Raw genomic sequence first — 17,551 nt, 5'->3', positions numbered from 1 at the left:
ATTCATTTATTTTTTGTGGATTCCACACATGGGTGAAATCATATGGTATTTGTCTTTCTCAGTCTGACTTATTTCACTTAGCATGGTACCCTCTAGGTCCATCCATGTTGTCACCAATAGCACTATCACATCCTTTTTGTGGTTGTGTAATATTCCATTGTAGATATATACCACATCTTCTTTATCTATTAGTCCAGTGATGGATACTTAGGTTGCTTCCATATCTTGGATATTGTAAATAATGCTTCAGTAAACATAGGGTTGCATGTATCTTTTATTTTTTTTAATGCTTATTTTGGAGGGAGAGACAGAGCGATCAGGAGGGTGCAAAGACAGAGGGGGACAGAGGATCCAAAGCAGGCTCTGCACTGATGCAGAGAGTCCAATGTGAGGCTTGAACTCACAAACTGCGAGGTCATGACTTGAGCCAAAGTCAGATGCTCAACTGACTGAGCCACACAGGTGCCCCTATAACTTTTCAGATCAGTGTTTCTATTTTCTTTGGGTAAATAACCCGTAGTGGAATTGCTAGATCAGATGGTATTTCCATTTTTAATTTTTTGAGGAACCTCCATACTGTTTGTCACAGTGGCTGTAGGGAGGAAAACTTTTAAAGATGTCAAGCGTATCATATCGCTTTCAAAAGGCTTCCCATTGCTCTGACCACCTCCCCTAGCCCCTTCCTTGTGCTGCTGTGCTTTAGCCACCCTGGAATTGTTTCTCAAGCCGGCCCTGTGCTCTTGCCCTTCCTGTTCTCCTCTGCCTTCCATGCTCTGCTCCTGGTCTTTGCATGGCTGGCTCTTTTCTGAGACGCCCTTCCAATCAGAAGGAACTCTTTCCTTCTGATATGATAAGCCTGCAGCTTATCATATCACTCTGTTTCACTTTCTTATGAAAATATCCTGTTTACTTATTGTTTCTTATATGTCACATCGGTCCTCCCCTGGCCCCCATTGATGCTACTTTTCCCTCCCTTAGAATTCAGGCCCCCTGAGGGAATTTGTCTTTTTGTCTGTTTTACCCCATCTTGGTAGGTGCTTTTTTTTTTTTTTTTTTTTTCTTTTTAGAAGAGTGCAAGCAGGGGAGGGGCAGAGAGAGGGGGACAGAGGATCCGAGGCGGGCTCTGCACTAAGAGCAGCGAGCCAGCTCACCAACTGTGAGATCATGACCTGAGCTGAAGTCAGACATTCAACTGCTCAAGTGACTGAGCCACCCAGGTGCCCCGGTAGGTGCTTGATAAATATTAGTTGAATCAGTGATAGAACGAATATGTCTTCCCCTGCTCATCTCCATCCTATTCTTTCTTTAACATCTCACTCAAGACTAAACTCCAGTATGTACTATGAGGTCATTTCTCACCATCGCAACACTTAAGAATATCTTCCATCTATTTCCCTCTTAGTTTATGTCACTGAAAAAAGTGGGTGATCTCTCTTCTCATTCCCTCCTCTTCTCTTTCTTCCTCCCTCTCTTCCACCTGTCTCTGATATCCATCAATGTTTCCCATTTTGGAGGTGCTCAAGATTTTAAAAATTTTATTTTAATTGGTGAAGTAGAAAGCCAAAAGCTAAACATATGATGGTCCTCCTGTCACTAGTGCTGTGATCTGAATGTGAGCGTCCCTTGCCCCTGGAAGAATACAAGGAACTGGATTACATGACGGATATTGGTGTGGGGGCTAGACAGTTGATGTGTTATATATTAAATTGTGCCTAGGAAAAAACCCACGAAGTTAATAATTGGTGAATATAAGTGAAGGGTGCAAGTGAGTTCCTGTAGCTTCTCTTTGGGTTTGAAATTATTTCAAAATAAATTGTTAAAAATTCTTTCCCTCTCAACAAATGCACAAAGTTAAATTTATCAATCTTTTTCATCATAATTTTTGGCTTTTAGACTGTGTTTGGAGAAACCTTTATCTTAAGACCATAAGAATATATTCTTTAAATTTTTTTAACATTTATTTATTTTTGAGAGAGAGATTGACAGAGTGCGAGTGGGGGAGAGGCCGAGAGAAAGAGGGAGACACGGAATCTGAAACAAGCTCCAGGCTCCGAGGTGTCAGCACAGAGCCCAACATGGGGCTCGAACCCATGAGCCATGAGATCATGACCTGAGCTGAAGTATGATGCTTAACTGACTAAGCCACCCAGGCACCCCAAGATCATAAGAATATTAACTCACACTTCCTTTCTATAGTTTTATTTATTTATGTTGGAATTTTTGCTCTATCTGGAATTTTGGTGTGGAAGTAGGAAAATAATCCATATTTTACCCCTCATATGTCTAACCAGTGTTCCCCAAAACTTTTATTGAATAATCACTCTTTTCTCACTGCTGTCAAAGGATTTGTTTATTGTGTACTTAAAGTCCTAATATGTTACATGTATATGTGATATTTCTTGATATATCCTGGATATATCCTACATCCTTTGATGTGTCCTTGCGTGTATTTCTCAATATTTATTTACCTCCTCCTCCATAATTTTTCTGGTGATTTTTGACTATTCATTCTTCTAGAAGAGCTTCAGAACACTCTAATTCGGGGATTAATTTCAGGCAACACACAAACCAGTTCAAAGGGGTTAATAGGGTATATGCAAGAGTTTGTCATGTAATTGGAGTAAAAGTCAAACAACCAGGCTTTAGTAAGGATTAAAAAATCAAGAAGGACCTGGGTTAATGTTATGGAGATATTTAGACTATTACTCTAGTTTGCCTAATAATTATATGACTTAATCTCAATCATCAGCTCTAAAGTCTAGTTCGGGGCACCTGGGTGGCTCAGTCAGTTAACCATCTGACTCTTGATTTTGGCTCAGGTCATGACCTCAGGGTTTGTGAGATTGAGTCCTGTGTTGGGCTCTGCATTAATGGCACAAAGCCTGCTTGGGATTATCTCTCTCTCTCTCTCAAAATTAATAAGTAAACATTTATTTTTTTATTTTTATTTTTTTCAATATAGGAAATTTATTGTCAAATTGGTTTCCATACAATACCCAGTGCTCATCCCAAAAGGTGCCCTCCTCAGTACCCATCACCCACCCTCCCCTCCCTCCCACCCCCCCAAAACCCTCAGTTTGTTCTCAGTTTTTAAGAGTCCAATAAGTAAACATTTTTAAAAAATAATAAAATCTAGTTCAAATTCTTAGGAGAAATAATTGAATTGGTCACTGGCTAACCAATGGATTGGTTCTTCCTGATTCAGGTGCCTGTAGAGGTTATGTTACAAATATGGCTGCTAGAGACTATTTTCACAAGGGTAAAGTTCTTAGAAAATGAATATATGGGTTTGGCAGATGTTATCAATAATGTCTAGTAAAAGTTTTATGATACTGAATCCTTTAGTCTAAGATCAATGTCTTTCCATTTGTTCAAATCTCTTCCTATGACCCCTCATAGAGTTTTTTTTTTTTTTTTTAATTTTTTTTTTTCAATGTTTATTTATTTTTGGGACAGAGAGAGACAGAGCATGAACGGGGGAGGGGCAGAGAGAGAGGGAGACACAGAATCGGAAACAGGCTCCAGGCTCTGAGCCATCAGCCCAGAGCCTGACGCGGGGCTCGAACTCACGGATCGCGAGATCGTGACCTGGCTGAAGTCGGACGCTTAACCGACTGCGCCACCCAGGCGCCCCTAGAGTTTTTTTTTTAATATTGTCCCCAAATATATGTTTAGGTATTTTATACTTTTTGTCATTTTGAATGGAATCTTCTGCACTATATTTATCAGAATTGTTGATTGGTTATTTTTTGTGTGTAAGGAGGTAATTATTTTTTTTACTTTTAATCAACTACTCTATTGAGTTTTCCGGTTATTTTGAATTGTTGTCACTTTTTTCTCCTGAATTTACTAGGTATAGAGTCATATTTTCTACAAATATTGTTTCTACAAATTGTTCTACAAATATTTCTACAAATATTGTTTTGTTTCTTTATTATATATTCCTATGTTTTATATTCTTTTTAAATTCTAACATCTTTATTATTATCAGAAAGAAACCAGTGAGTTTATTTTCATTTTTTTTAAATCAAGGAAAAGGATAGAAATATTGTGTTACATTTTGTGAAGTCTAACAAAAATGTGAAGCAAGATACTGAACTTCTTGTTGAGCTTAACTGGAAATAATCTGCCCAACCATCCCACCTTCCTCCCTCCCTCCCTCCCTCCCTTCCTTCCTTCCTTCCTTCCTTCCTTCCTTCCTTCCTTCCTGTCTGCCTGCCTGCCTTTACTTCATCCATCCATCCATCCATCCATCCATCCATCCATCCATCCATCATCCATCCATATATGCATACATCCATCCCATAAATGTTTATTGCTGCCTTTTTTATACCATAGATTCATGTGGCTACTTTAAGAAGGACAACACCCCTGCTCCTAAAGACTTTAGATGGAGAAACAGCCACAAAGGCAAGCAATTATAATAGTGTATAAGGCAAAGCACAGGGTGTTAATGGAGGCACATAAAAAGGGTACCTACACCAGCCTTAGGCAGGGAAGGAGAGTAAATCTAAAAAGATTTCTAAGAAAATATTTGAATGGAAGAAAGATCACACTCTCAGTAAATGTATTATGCCATTTAGTTGCTTTAAAATTCTTGGGTGTAGCCATGTCAATATCTTTAGCTGTTAGCCATTCTGAAATCTTCATGAATCTCAAGATTTTCAATTTGCCTTCGCAGCTCACGGGACCAGTGACAGTCTGGGGAACCCGACGCTGGATACAAGTCTGCTGGAGGAATTCTTGGGCAATGATTTCGATCTGGGGGCCTTGTAAGTAATGAAAGTACTGCTCTCCATTTGATGTTTTAAAAGTTATGAGATAGTTAAGTGAACTAGGAAGTGTTCTCTCCTCTTCTGTTTTCCAGAAAGGCATGGATGGAGTTGATGTTTCTTCTATAAATCTTTGGCAGTTTTCACTGAGTGAGGTCAGCTGGGCCTGGAGTTTTCTTTATAAGAAGGTCCTCCCTTTCTAATTCAATGTCTTTACTAGATACTGGGCTATTCAGGTTATCTATTGGTAGTTGTCAGCTTAGGCAGTTTATGTGTTTCAGTGAATTTACTGATTTCATCTAAGTTGTCAAATTCACTGGCATAAAGTTATTCATCATATTCCCTTATTTTACTTTGAATGTCTATAGAATCTGTAGTGATGATCCTTTTGCTCTTCTTGATATCAGCAATTTGTGTCTTTTTATTCTTGATCCATCTGGCAAGAGATTCATCAGTTTTTCAAACCCTTTGAAGATCCAGCTTTGGTTAAATTTATGTTCCTAATCATTTTTCTGTTTTGTATTTCATTGATTTCTGCTCTTATATTCTGATAATAACATAGCTACTTCAGCTTTCTTTTATTTTTAATTTACATACAGTAATATTAAATTTTTGTCCTGTATATAGTTTTGTGAGTTTTGACAAATTCATAGAGTTGTAGAACTGCTATCATGATCAGCACAAACAATAGCTCCCTCACCTGAAACATTTCCCTGATGCTTCATAAGGGAAACTTATCACCCATCCCAAGACCTTAGTGACAGTTGATCTGTTCTCTGTCCCTATAGTTTTGCTTTTCTGGAATGTCACATAAATGAAATCTATGGTATATAACATTTTTAGTATGGCTTCTTTCACTAAGCATAAAGTCTTTGATCGATAGTTCATTCCTTTTTATTTCTGAGAAGGACTCTGTTGACTGTTTATAATACATTTTGTTTATCCACTTGCCCACTGGATTGTTTCCAGTTTGGGACAATTACGAATAGCTTCTTTAAATATTAATGCATAGTTTTTTATGTGGTCAAGAGTTTTAATTTCTTTTTTTTTTAATGTTTATTTTTGAGAGACAGAGTGCAAGTGGAGGAGGGGCAGAGAGAGAGGGAGACAGAATCTGAAGCTGGCTCCAGGCTCCGAGCTGTCAGCACAGAGCCTGATGCGAGGCTCAAACTCACAAGCTGAGATCATGACCTGAGCCAAAGTCAGACACAACTGATTGAGCCACCCAGGTGCCCCAAGAGTTTTAATTTCTATAGGGTAATATTTAGAATAAAGACTCCTGGGTCGTATTTTAAGTGTAAGCTTAACTTTATAGAAATTGCCAAATTTTCTAGCGTGGCCATACCATTTGCCATTACCACCTACAGCATATGAGACAACCGATTGCTTCTCTTTATTGCCAGTTCTTGGTATTATCAGTTGAAAATTTTTTTCTTATAACTGTTCTGTAATAAAAAGCCATTCTATAGTGGTATCTCACTGTGTTTTAACTTGCATTTTCCTAATGATGGATGATGTTGAGTATCATTTAATGTGCTTGTTTGCTATTTGTATGTTTTCTTTGGTAAAGTGTCTGTTCAAATTTTATGCCCATTGAAGTTTTCTTACCTTTGAGTTTAGAGAATTGTTTAAATATTCTGTATATAAGAACTTCGTTGGATTTGTGATTTGTGAATATTTTCTCCCAGTCTGTAACTTTTCATTCTTTTAACAGTGTCTTTCCCAGAACAAAAGTTTAAAAATTAAAAAAAAATTTTTTTTTAACATTTATTCATTTCTGAGAGACAGAGAGAGACAGAGCATGAGCGGGGGAGGGTCAGAGAGAGAGGGAGACACAGAATCTGAAGCAGGCTCCAGGCTCTGAGCTGTCAGCACAGAACCCGATGCAGGGCTCGAACTCACGAACTGTGAGATCATGACCTGAGCCGAAGTCGGATGCTCAACTGGACTGGGCCACCCAGGCGCCCCTAAAATTTTTATAATGTCCAATTTATCCATTTTTTCCTATACAGTTTAAGCTTTATATCTATGCAATATAGATACTGCCTACTCTAAGTTCCCCCAAATTTTCTTCTGTTTCATTCTAAAAGTTTTAGAGTTTTACATTTTACTTTTAAGCCTATAATCCATTTTGAGTTAATTTTTGTGTAAAGTTTGAGATATAAGTTGAGATTAATTTCCTTGTGTATGGATGTCCAATTATTCCAGATTTATTTGTTTAATAACCATTCTCCATTGAATTACTTTTAGTAAAAAATCAGTAGTATTTTTTATCTAGCAAAAAATCAATTGGCCATATTTATGTAGATCTATATCTAGACAAATATTCTGTTCCATTGATCTATGTGCCCATCATTCTGCCAATACTACACTATCTTTAAGAGATATATTTTCTGGCTAGAAGTCTCCCCCCTTTTCAGCCCTGAGAAATAGAATAGAAACAGATGAGGGAGAGGGAGAAGATGAGAAAAAAAAACAACTCTGTCACACAGTGAAGATAAATCAGACATAAAATGAGGCAGTGGGAATATAGGATATGACTAATAGAGAACATCTGTTTTTTTAATAAATGTCTTCTCATTTGCAAATATCCTCTTTTAATGTGTATTTTTGAAAGAGAGAGAGAGAGAGAGAGAGAGAGAGAGAGAGAGAAAGAGCAGGGGAGGGGCAGAGAAGGAGAGGGAGACATAGAATCCAAAGCAGACTCCAGGCTCTGAACTAACAACACAGAACCTGACATGGAGCTTGAACCCACATTCTGCAAGATCATGACCTGAGCTGAATTTGGGCATTTAACCCAGCTGAGCCACCCAGGCACCCCAGGGAATTTCTATTTTTAAGGTATATATTTTCTGCACATAAAAATTCCCCCCTACTTTTCAGCCCTAAGAGACAGAATAGAAACAGATGAGGAAAAGGGAGAAGATGAGAAACAAAACAAAACTCTGATTTCTATCTTGGTTATTGTGCTTTTATTATAAGTCTTGAAATCATATAGTGTAAGTGCTCCAAATCTGTCTTTTTCAAAATTTTGGCTATTCTAGTTCCTTTGATTTCTCATATAAATATTAGAATTATCTTGTTGGTATCTGTACAGTCCTGCTGGGATTTTGATTAGAATTGTATTAAGCTCAGAGATCCATATGTGGAAAGTTGGTATCTTAACAAAATTGAATCTCCGGATCCATCAACATGATAAATCTCTCCATTTATTTAGGCCTTCTTTGATTTCTTTCATCAATGTTTTATACATTTCAGCATGTAAATCCTGCACATATTTTGTTAGATTTATGTCTAAATATTTCATGTTTCTCTTTGAGGTATTATAAATAATAGTTTTTTTCCTCAGTTTTAGGTTCCAATAATTCATTACCAACATATAAAAATAGTATTGATATTTATATATTGGTTAGGTCCTGCAACTTAATGAAGTCATTTATTAGTTCTAAGATCTTTTTTTTTTTTTATAGATTTTTTGGGATTTTCTGTGTTTACAATGATGTCATATGCAAATTAGGACAGTTGTATATCCCAAACTCTATGCCTTTAGATACTTTTTTTTTTTTTTTTTGTTTTATTGCACTGGGTAGGACTTTGGGTATAATGTTGAATAGAGAAGTAGAGACAGCAGATGTACTTGCCCTGTCCCTGATCTAAGAGGGCCATTATTCAGTTTTTTAAAATTATTGAGTATGATACAATGCTTTTTTCCCCCTTTAAAATGTCTTTTTATTTATTTTGAGAGAGAGAGCGTAAACAGGGAAAGGGCAGAGAGAGAGGGAGAGAGAGAATCCCAAGCAAGCTCTGTGCTGTCAGCACAGATCCTGATGCAAGGCTCAAACCCACAAACCATGAGATCATGACCTGAGCCAAAACTAAGAGTCAGAGTCAGTTGCTTAACTGACTGAGCCACCCAGGTGCCCCAGTGCTTTTTTTTTTTTTTTTTTTTTAACTGAGGGAGATTCTCTTCTGCTCCTGCTTCCTCTCCTTAACTTTTAAATTTTGAACAAACCTTATATTCCTGGGATAAACCTCAGTTTGTTGTGAGGTATTGTCTTTACATGTATTGCTAGGTTCAATTTACTAGTATTATGTTGAGGATTTTGCACCTACATTCATGAGGATATTGATCTGAAGTTTTCATAGATGGTGTTTTTCTGGCTTTGGTGTCAGGGTAAAATAGCTTCTTAAAATTATTTGGGAAGGGTTCCACCCTTTTAAATTCTCTGGGTAAGATTGTGTGGAATTGGATTTATTTCCTCTTTAAATATTTGGTAGACTTAACCAGTGAAACCATCTTTGCCTGTAGTTTGCTTTGTTGGAAGATCTTAACTACAGATTAAATTTATCCAATAGATATAAGACTATTCATGTTATCTCTTTCTGCTTAGTGATTTTGGTAGTTTGTCTTCCTTCTCTGTTGCCCCCAAGGAGTAAGTCCATTTCAAATATGGACACAGTTCAGAGTATTTCTTATTAGCCCTTTACAGACTGGTGAGTCTGTAGTGATATTTCCTCTTCTGTTCATCATATTGATGATATGCTTCTTTTATCTTCTTTTTTTTCTTGATCAATCTGGTTAGACACTTAAAAGTTTTATTAGCAGCTTTTGGTTTCATTGATTTTCTGTATTGTGCTAGTTTTCAGTAGCACTGATTTTTACTCTTTATTTCCTTCTTTTGCTTGCTTTAGGTTCAGTTTGCTCTTCTTTTTCTAGTTTCTTAAGGTGGAAACTTAGTTCCTGATTTGAGATCATTCTTTGTTTTCTAATATAAGCATTTGATGTGTACGTTTCCCTCTCTCTATGGCTTTAGCTGCCTGCTTCAGTTTTTGACATATTTTAATTTTCTTCAGGCTTAAAATATTTCCTAATTTTCCTGAGGCCACCTCTTTGACTCATGGGTTGCCAGAACTGTGCTTCTTAATTTCCAAATATGTGTGATTTTTTTCTATGTTTTTCTGTTACTGATTTCAACTTTATTTCTCTTATGGACAGAGAACATAATTTGTATGATTCTAATTCTTTTAAATTTGTTAAGGCTTGCTTCATGACCCAAGATAGAGTCTATCTTGGTAAATTTTCCATGTGCACTTGAAAAGAATGTGCATTCTGCTATTGTTGGGTAATATCTTCTATAAATGCTAATTAGGTTAAGTTGGTTGACATTGTTGTTCAGGTTATCTCTATCCTTGCTGATTTTTTTTACTGCTTTCATCTATTAGTGTGAGAGGAATATTAAGCCTTCAAGAATGATTGTGGATTTAGAATTCATACTTCTTTCCCCAACATTTAAAAAATTTTGACCTACTGTCTTCTGACCTTCATGGTTTCTGATGAGAAATAGACAGTTATTTGAATCATTTTTCCTTTGCATATGTCATTTTTCTCTCACTGTGAGATATTTTATCTTTGGTTTTCAGCAGTTTTATTATGATGTGGCTGGGTATGGGCATAGTTTTCTTTGAGATTATATTGTTTGGGATTATATTGTTTCTGAATTTGTAAATTTATAGCACATTTGTATGTGCTGAATTTGTAAATTTTCAGGACATCCAGGAAGTTTTCAGCTATTATTTCTTCATATTTGTTTTTCTGTAATAATGTCTTTCTTACATGTTTTTAGGACTCCAGTGATACAAATGTTAGACCTTTGATACTGTATGGGTTCCTGGAGTCTCAGTTGACTTATTTTTTCAATTTCTTTTCTTTCTGTTTTTTTTTTTTTTTTAATTTTTTTTTTTCAACGTTTATTTATTTTTGGGACAGAGAGAGACAGAACATGAACGGGGGAGGGGCAGAGAGAGAGGGAGACACAGAATCGGAAACAGGCTCCAGGCTCTGAGCCATCAGCCCAGAGCCCGACGCGGGGCTCGAACTCACGGACCGCGAGATCGTGACCTGGCTGAAGTCGGACGCTTAACCGACTGCGCCACCCAGGCGCCCCTCTTTCTGTTTTTCAAATTAGATAATTTCTATTGATTCACTGTCTTTAAGTTCACTGACCCTCCTCTGTTATTTTCATTTTGTTATTAACCCTATCTTGGCATACCTGAAAATGCCCTCCCTCTTCTCCCCTGTGAAAAGAATGAAACCAGACCAGAATCTCAGTAATGAGAAAACCTATTTGTGGATATCTCTGGTACCTGGCTCTTGCTGCTGTTTGCCAACAAGAACATCCTTGCCAAATGACCATGGAAAAAAGGCAGCTCAACATTTTGCAAGCTAGTTAAACACACACACACACACACACACACACACACACACACACACACACACACACAGCTAGTGGGTTGCCAAATGTGTGAGCCCACACTCTGAGCCAGCTCTTCTGCTGTAGGCACTGCGTGGGTTGAACCTAGACACTAATTACCCTTGTGCCTGCCCTTACATTCCCCCTCACTCCATCCAAACCACTGATGTGAGTCCCTGTAGGAAGACTGGGCAGGATGTATCCTTTCCATCTCTGGCCTGGAAACAATCTGCCAGAAATTGTCTAGTCTCTCTTCTTTGTAACTGCTCCTTAAGAGAAAGTACAGCTAATTTTACCTGGGTTCTAATCATCTGGATCACTTTTATAACTAGCAGAAAGAATTTTGGCTGTTTGGTGGGGAGAAGTGAACAAAAGTCTTATTCAAAGAATGGTCTTCTTATCTGGGAAGTCTGAAATCTGCCATATGATCTTAGTCTCCATGATAATAATGGTCCTTCCTGTAGAACCAGAGTTATCTCCTCATGGGCTATCACTATTGGTTTGCCTAACCAGATTCATTCTCTACCTTTAGGGGTGGTTGGGTGTAAGAGAGGTAGAGGAGGGAATTAATATTGTTGAGCGCTTACCAAGCAATGGGCAATGTTCTTTGTGTTTTACATATTCATTTATTTAATTACACATTTGATTTTTATTTTACACATTTCATTCTCTGAACAAATTTGCCAAATAGAAACAATAATATCTACATTTTATAAATATGGAGGTGGAACGAGAGTAAGTCCACAGGTCAATAAGTGGCAAAGCTGGGATTAAAATGTACCTGGCTCTCCAACACATGCCCTTTCTTCCATATGCAGCTTTTACATTAATTAGGTGATATTTAGGAGGATGTGAATCTCAGGGAAATACATTCAATGCATCTAAAATTATCTGACAAAAGATGTGACTCAGGATGGATCTGAGCCATAGTTTGCAAAGATTGTCAGAGTTCATGCCCATTAAAGAAAAGTCCTATGATCAGATAACCTGTCATTGCTTGATAAAAACTGCTCAGCTGCATTAAATGAGGCTGCAATAAAAGTCAGAGAGAGAACAAGTGGAAACAGTTCCAGTCCATGACCATGGGGCTGTTCAGGTGGTTCAATGATGATTACATCTGTGCAGCCTATTCAAATATTCCAAGTGTTGAGTATTTCTAAATACCCGGCTCTTTTTTGCAGGTTATTGCATTTCTCATAACAGCCCTGAGATGTAGATTTTCTTGCCTGGGCTCACAGCTAATAAGTAGCAGATCTGGGATTGAAACCTGAGTTTCTACCAATCCTGAGTTACTTCCTCTCTATTATATTGCCTATGAATTGTGCCTTAAAAAAATGTCAGTGACAACTCTTTTCCTAAGCGATCTGAGACTACTGGGCTGCAAAATTGATGAGAGCCAGTTTAAATCTCATAGGGAGATTTCCATGTCTCAGTCATATTAAAAAATGGAATTGGAATTATTGGCCCTGTAAAACAGGTACCCCTAAATGCTGTATGGAAAACTGGTCCCATGAGATGTTGTGGGAAAAAAATAAAAGTTCATGGGCACTTGGGTGGCTCAGTCAGTTAAGTGTCCAACTTCAGCTCAGGTCATGATCTCGTGGTTCGTGTGTTCAAGCCCTCCATCAGGCTCTGTGCTGACAGCTCGAAGCCTGGAGCCTGCTTCAGATTCTGTATCTCCCTCTTTCTCTGCCCCTCCCCCCGCTCATGCTCTGTCTCACTCTCTCTGTCAAAATAAATAGACATTAAAAATTTTTTTTTGAACGTTTATTTATTTTTGGGACAGAGAGAGACAGAGCATGAATGGGGGAGGGGCAGAGAGAGAGGGAGACACAGAATCTGAAGCAGGCTCCAGGCTCTGAGCCATCAGCACAGAGCCCGACGCGGGGCTCGAACTCACAGACCGCGAGATCGTGACCTGGCTGAAGTCGGACGCTTAACCGACTGCGCCACCCAGGCGCCCCAAAATTTTTTTAAATAAAAAAACAAAAGTTCCATGATGAGCAAATGAACTGGCTTAAAAAAATATTAAATGAACTTCACTGCAGGACTTTTCAGAGCTTTTGATATGCTAATGTGCAACTGAAGAAGGGAAATGGTATGCAGTGTTTTTCAAATTTATTGGCCATGAACCCCTTTTGGGAGGCATGCACTCATACATGAGCACTGGGATATGCTGCTCAGGACTTTCTCATCTTTCTGTGTAAATCTAATTGGTATGTTGAGCTGGGACAGTCCTGTCAGCACATGGAAATTTCTAAATATTGCCCTTAACCCTTTGTTTCCTTGTGTGGCAGAGTCCAGGGCAGCTGTCTGCCCAGGAGGAGCAGGCTGAAGTCCTCTGATTTCCCTAGGTTAGCCAGCCAGTTACCTACTAGGTACACAGGTAAGCTGTGGTGGACATACTGGGAAATGTCTAGGTGTGGAGAGCTGCTTGAAGGGAGGGTGGGTAGAGCTTTAAGAGATAGCATAAACCCTGGAGGATGCAGGAAAAAAGGACAAGAAGTGTGTGTGTGTGTGTGTGTGTGTGTGTGTGTGTGTGTGTGTGTGTGTGAAAGGAAGACTCCAGAAAAGGGACTAGTGAATCTGAAAACAGGCTTTATTTCTTTACAAAATGCCCAGAGGTTCACCTGCTTCTTTTCTTTTCTCTAAGTGTGGGTCAGGGAGCAGCAGCACCTGTATCACCTGTGAGCCAGAAATGTAGCATCTCAGACCTTACCCTGGAAAAGCTGAATCAAAATCTGCATTTTTCATGAGATGCCCATGGGATTCACATGCACATTATAATTTGAGAAGCCCTGCTTTAGGTCACATAAACATGCCTCCTTCCCCATCCCCTCCTATGTTCCAATCCAAATGATTTAGCATGGTTTGAGTAAGTGTGCTCTGTGGGGGTCATATCATATCAGGCTTTAAGCTGGCCTTGGGGTCCTGATTGTGGAGTAAGAGAGAACTAGCTGAGGGCACTGAGGTAACACCTATTCACAGGTTTGAATGGGTGACTTCACAGGTGGGGGACCTTAAAGGCACATTAAGTCTGTGAGGAATCAACTGCAATCAATATTTCATTCTAATGATGGAGCTTATTCTGGGTTTTACTTAGGACTTGGCTCATTGGGGTTGGACGGCAAAATGAGCTAGGAGTCAATGACCAGCTGCGTGCTTTCGTTCTGCCGCCAGTGGAGTGGGGCTGATAAGCTCTTTACTGTGGTGTTGTGAAAGGGGTGAGGTAACGTGTAGTTCTGTGAGAAGAGCTTGTCAAAGGCTGTGTGACCAGCTTGGCTTCTGGGTTCAAACTGATGCAGTAGGAGAAGGCTAAACAGAATCCTGTGCTGAAACGTTACTGGCAGTGTCTCCATTCTAAAGATATTTGTGGGAAGTGAAATCACCTATAGTAATTAATTTGATTAGGAGAGTCCGTATTTATTTAATTTATTTTAATTTTTTTTAATGTTCATTTATTTTTGAGAGAGAGAGAGACAGAGTGCAAGCAGGGCAGGGGCAGAGAGAGAGAGACAGAATCCGAAGCAGGCTCCAGGTTCTGAGCCTGATGCAGGGTCTCAGTCTCACGAACCACAAGATCATGACCTGAGCCGAAGTCAGATGCTTAACCGACTGACCCACCCAGGCACCCCAGGATAGTCTGTATTTAAATCACTGTGTTCGTTAGAGCATTAACTCTGGTGGGAGACCATTTGACTCCAAGTTGACTACTTGCCAGATGAATAACCTTGGATAAGTTATTTAACTGCATCAAGTCTTAGTTTCTTTGCCTGTGGAATAGGGGCATAGCCTTTCCTGTGATGGTCCAGAGCTTCGATAAGATAACACATGCAAAGGGGGAGCTCAGTGCTTGGACCAGAACAGGTTCTCCATAAAAGTTTATTTCTAAAGCAGCAGAGGAGTGGCGGTAAGAGGCTCAGGGTCCTTGCAGTTTGCCAATAAAGGGCTGGAGGGGTGGGGTGACATCATACTTCCTTTGCCTTGTCAAGAAATTATTTTCTTGGGCTACCTTATCTACTGACAACATTTCTGCCAAGACTCTTGCTCATCCCAACTTCCAGGTAGTGGGTACGAGCTCTAACCAAGCTCGATCAAGTATTTATTGTGTGCCTATGACATGTTCACTACCGGGGCACTATGCAGAACACACACACACACACACACACACACACACACACGCACGCACTCACTCACTCACATATATATACACACAGTATTAAGACATATTCTTAATGCAGATATCCATGTGGGAGGGTAAATCCCATACTTAAAACATTGGAGAAAGCATTTTCAATAGCAGTTATTTCTCTAGTTGGTTGATGGGGTACAACAGTGAACCAAACAGATGAAATTGCTGCTAATGGTTTACCAAGGGCAGTGTGTTGGGAAGCAGTCTGCCCTGGCAGGACACCCAGGAATTTTTCTCTGAGTTGGTGGTGCGTGGTGATAATAAAAAGCACACTGGCTTTTGGTAGGTTTAAGTATTGTTTTTAAGTTCCCAACAGACAATGCATTTCCTTATTGCCTGTTCCTGGGGTGAGCTGTTCCCCGGCCTTCACTCTTGATGCTCCACTGCTGTCATTCTGCTGTAGCGGGAAAAGAAAGACAATGGCATATGTCAGAATAATGGCAAATAATGGCAGAATTTAGTGTAAAGTCCTTCAGTAAGATGAAGAAAAATAAGCATTAGAAGGTGAAGGAATAGGAAAAGGGGGTAGGGAGGCCATTATTTTTGATTGGGTGGTCAGGAAAGCCATCTTTAAATATATGAATATATATATATTATATATATATATATGTATATATATACATACATATACATATACATATATATACATACATATATATACAATATGTTATATATATATAACATATTTATGGTCATATGTTGTATAAAAAAGCAGTCATTCATATTTATTAAGTACCAACTCTGTACCAAGCACTGTGCTGAGTTGAGATCACTGTGCAATAGAGTTTAAGAGAAAGCGCAGTTGGTGTGTGAAGGCACTAGGGGAATCATCAAAGAAAACTGGGGATTGGATTGTGAGTAATCCCAGCTGGGCATTCACATGAAGCCCATGTCTCAATACTGTATTTCCCACTCAGTGCCTGGTATAGTCATGAGGACATAGTAGCCACTCAATAAAAACTTGGTCAAGCCTGGTTACAATCTGAGAGAAATATTGGCTGCTTTGGGCACAGTATGCAGTTGTCATGGATATACATATAATCTCACCAGCTGGAAAGAAGAGTCTCTTTTGCACTCCCTCCTTCAGTTTGCATAGCATTCAACCCCCAGGAGACCATATTTATCCATATATCCTCCCAAACACAGAAACAAATTATATATCTGAGAAGAGGAGATTTAGAAGGCAAATTATTCATTTTTTATTAGTAGCTAAGAATCTCTTGATTATTACAACTATCTCCTACAGAAGGTGGAGACAAAGATGACCACTGAAGGAGTGATCCATGATTCTGTTCCTTTCCAAGTCCACTTCATGGAAATCACTTTAGCATAATAGGAAAATCGAGAACACAAAGGCCAAAACAGTCTAATATGCATGACTGGGTGTAAAGAGGAGATTAACAGCTCATTAACAGTCCCAAACAAAAGTATTTTTCTTAAAGTTAACTATTGCCTTTGTTTTAACAATTTGCTCAGTTTCAGAGGTAGCTGTCATTAATTCTTCCTTCAGATTCTCTTAAAAGGACTGTAAAATTTTTCTCAATACTATAAAATGCATCAAGCATGGAATGCAATGAAATAAAGGAATAGCTGTGGTGAGTTTTGGAAGGGAGAGTAAACTGTAAGGAAAGCATTAAAAAATGTCAGTGTTTTCATTTTGAAACCATCCCCATATGTTGCTGCCACTCAACACAGGGACCTTTGATTCTCCATGCCTGTATTCCTACATAAAATATTCCATGCCATATTTCTCGAGTGAATTGATAATTTCCTTCCGATTTTTAATTTTTATTAACCTTATTGAATTCAGTGGTGCCACTAATGTAAAGGTAACAACTGCCTAGAATCTTGAATGTGGAATTGTGAAATCAGAGAGCCAATCAAAAAATTTAATTTATAAATCTATAGAAGTGATACATGTGCAGAATTTAAGAAGTCAAATAGAACTGTGGTTATATGACTTATAATGAAAATCGGCAATCCTCTGCCCTAGTTTTCACCATGTTTCTGAGTCTGGCTCTCCTAGAGGCAGATACTTTCCAACTCTTTTAGAGATTTCTACCACTTTATATCGGAATGGTGTTTTATATTGCTATTCTTGCTTTATGTATTTTAGAACTTAATATCATCTTCAGAGAGGATTTAACTTTCTTATACCACATCTGACATCCACTTCTAGCACCAGCCTCCCAATATCATAAAGTTGTATAAAATTTTTGGTTAGGTCAGTAGCCAGGGCTTACATTATTACCACTATGTGTTCACATATTATTTATTACAATTATATTTTCTTTCTTGAACTTATTGTTTTTCTCAAACCTAGTCTTGTTTTCATG

The 17,551-nt window shown here is 38.5% G+C and overlaps 1 protein-coding gene across 1 annotated transcript in view; it reads left to right on the top strand.

Annotated features, from left to right (window-relative positions):
• Positions 1-17,551, top strand: part of MYRFL (myelin regulatory factor like) — a 127,615-nt gene that overhangs the window by 27,218 nt on the left and 82,846 nt on the right. The window contains exon 2 of the mRNA XM_086715106.1: positions 4,682-4,772. Coding sequence (XP_086571232.1) covers positions 4,682-4,772 — 91 coding nt within the window. The remainder of the gene's footprint in view (positions 1-4,681; positions 4,773-17,551) is intronic.

The sequence above is a fragment of the Puma concolor genome, chromosome B4 (assembly GCF_028749965.1).
Source record: "Puma concolor isolate L17-30 chromosome B4, mPumCon1.1.hap2, whole genome shotgun sequence".
Taxonomy (NCBI): Eukaryota; Metazoa; Chordata; class Mammalia; order Carnivora; family Felidae; genus Puma; species Puma concolor.
The sequence above is the reverse complement of the archived record's forward strand: the minus strand, read 5'-3'. Positions and strand labels throughout refer to the sequence as shown.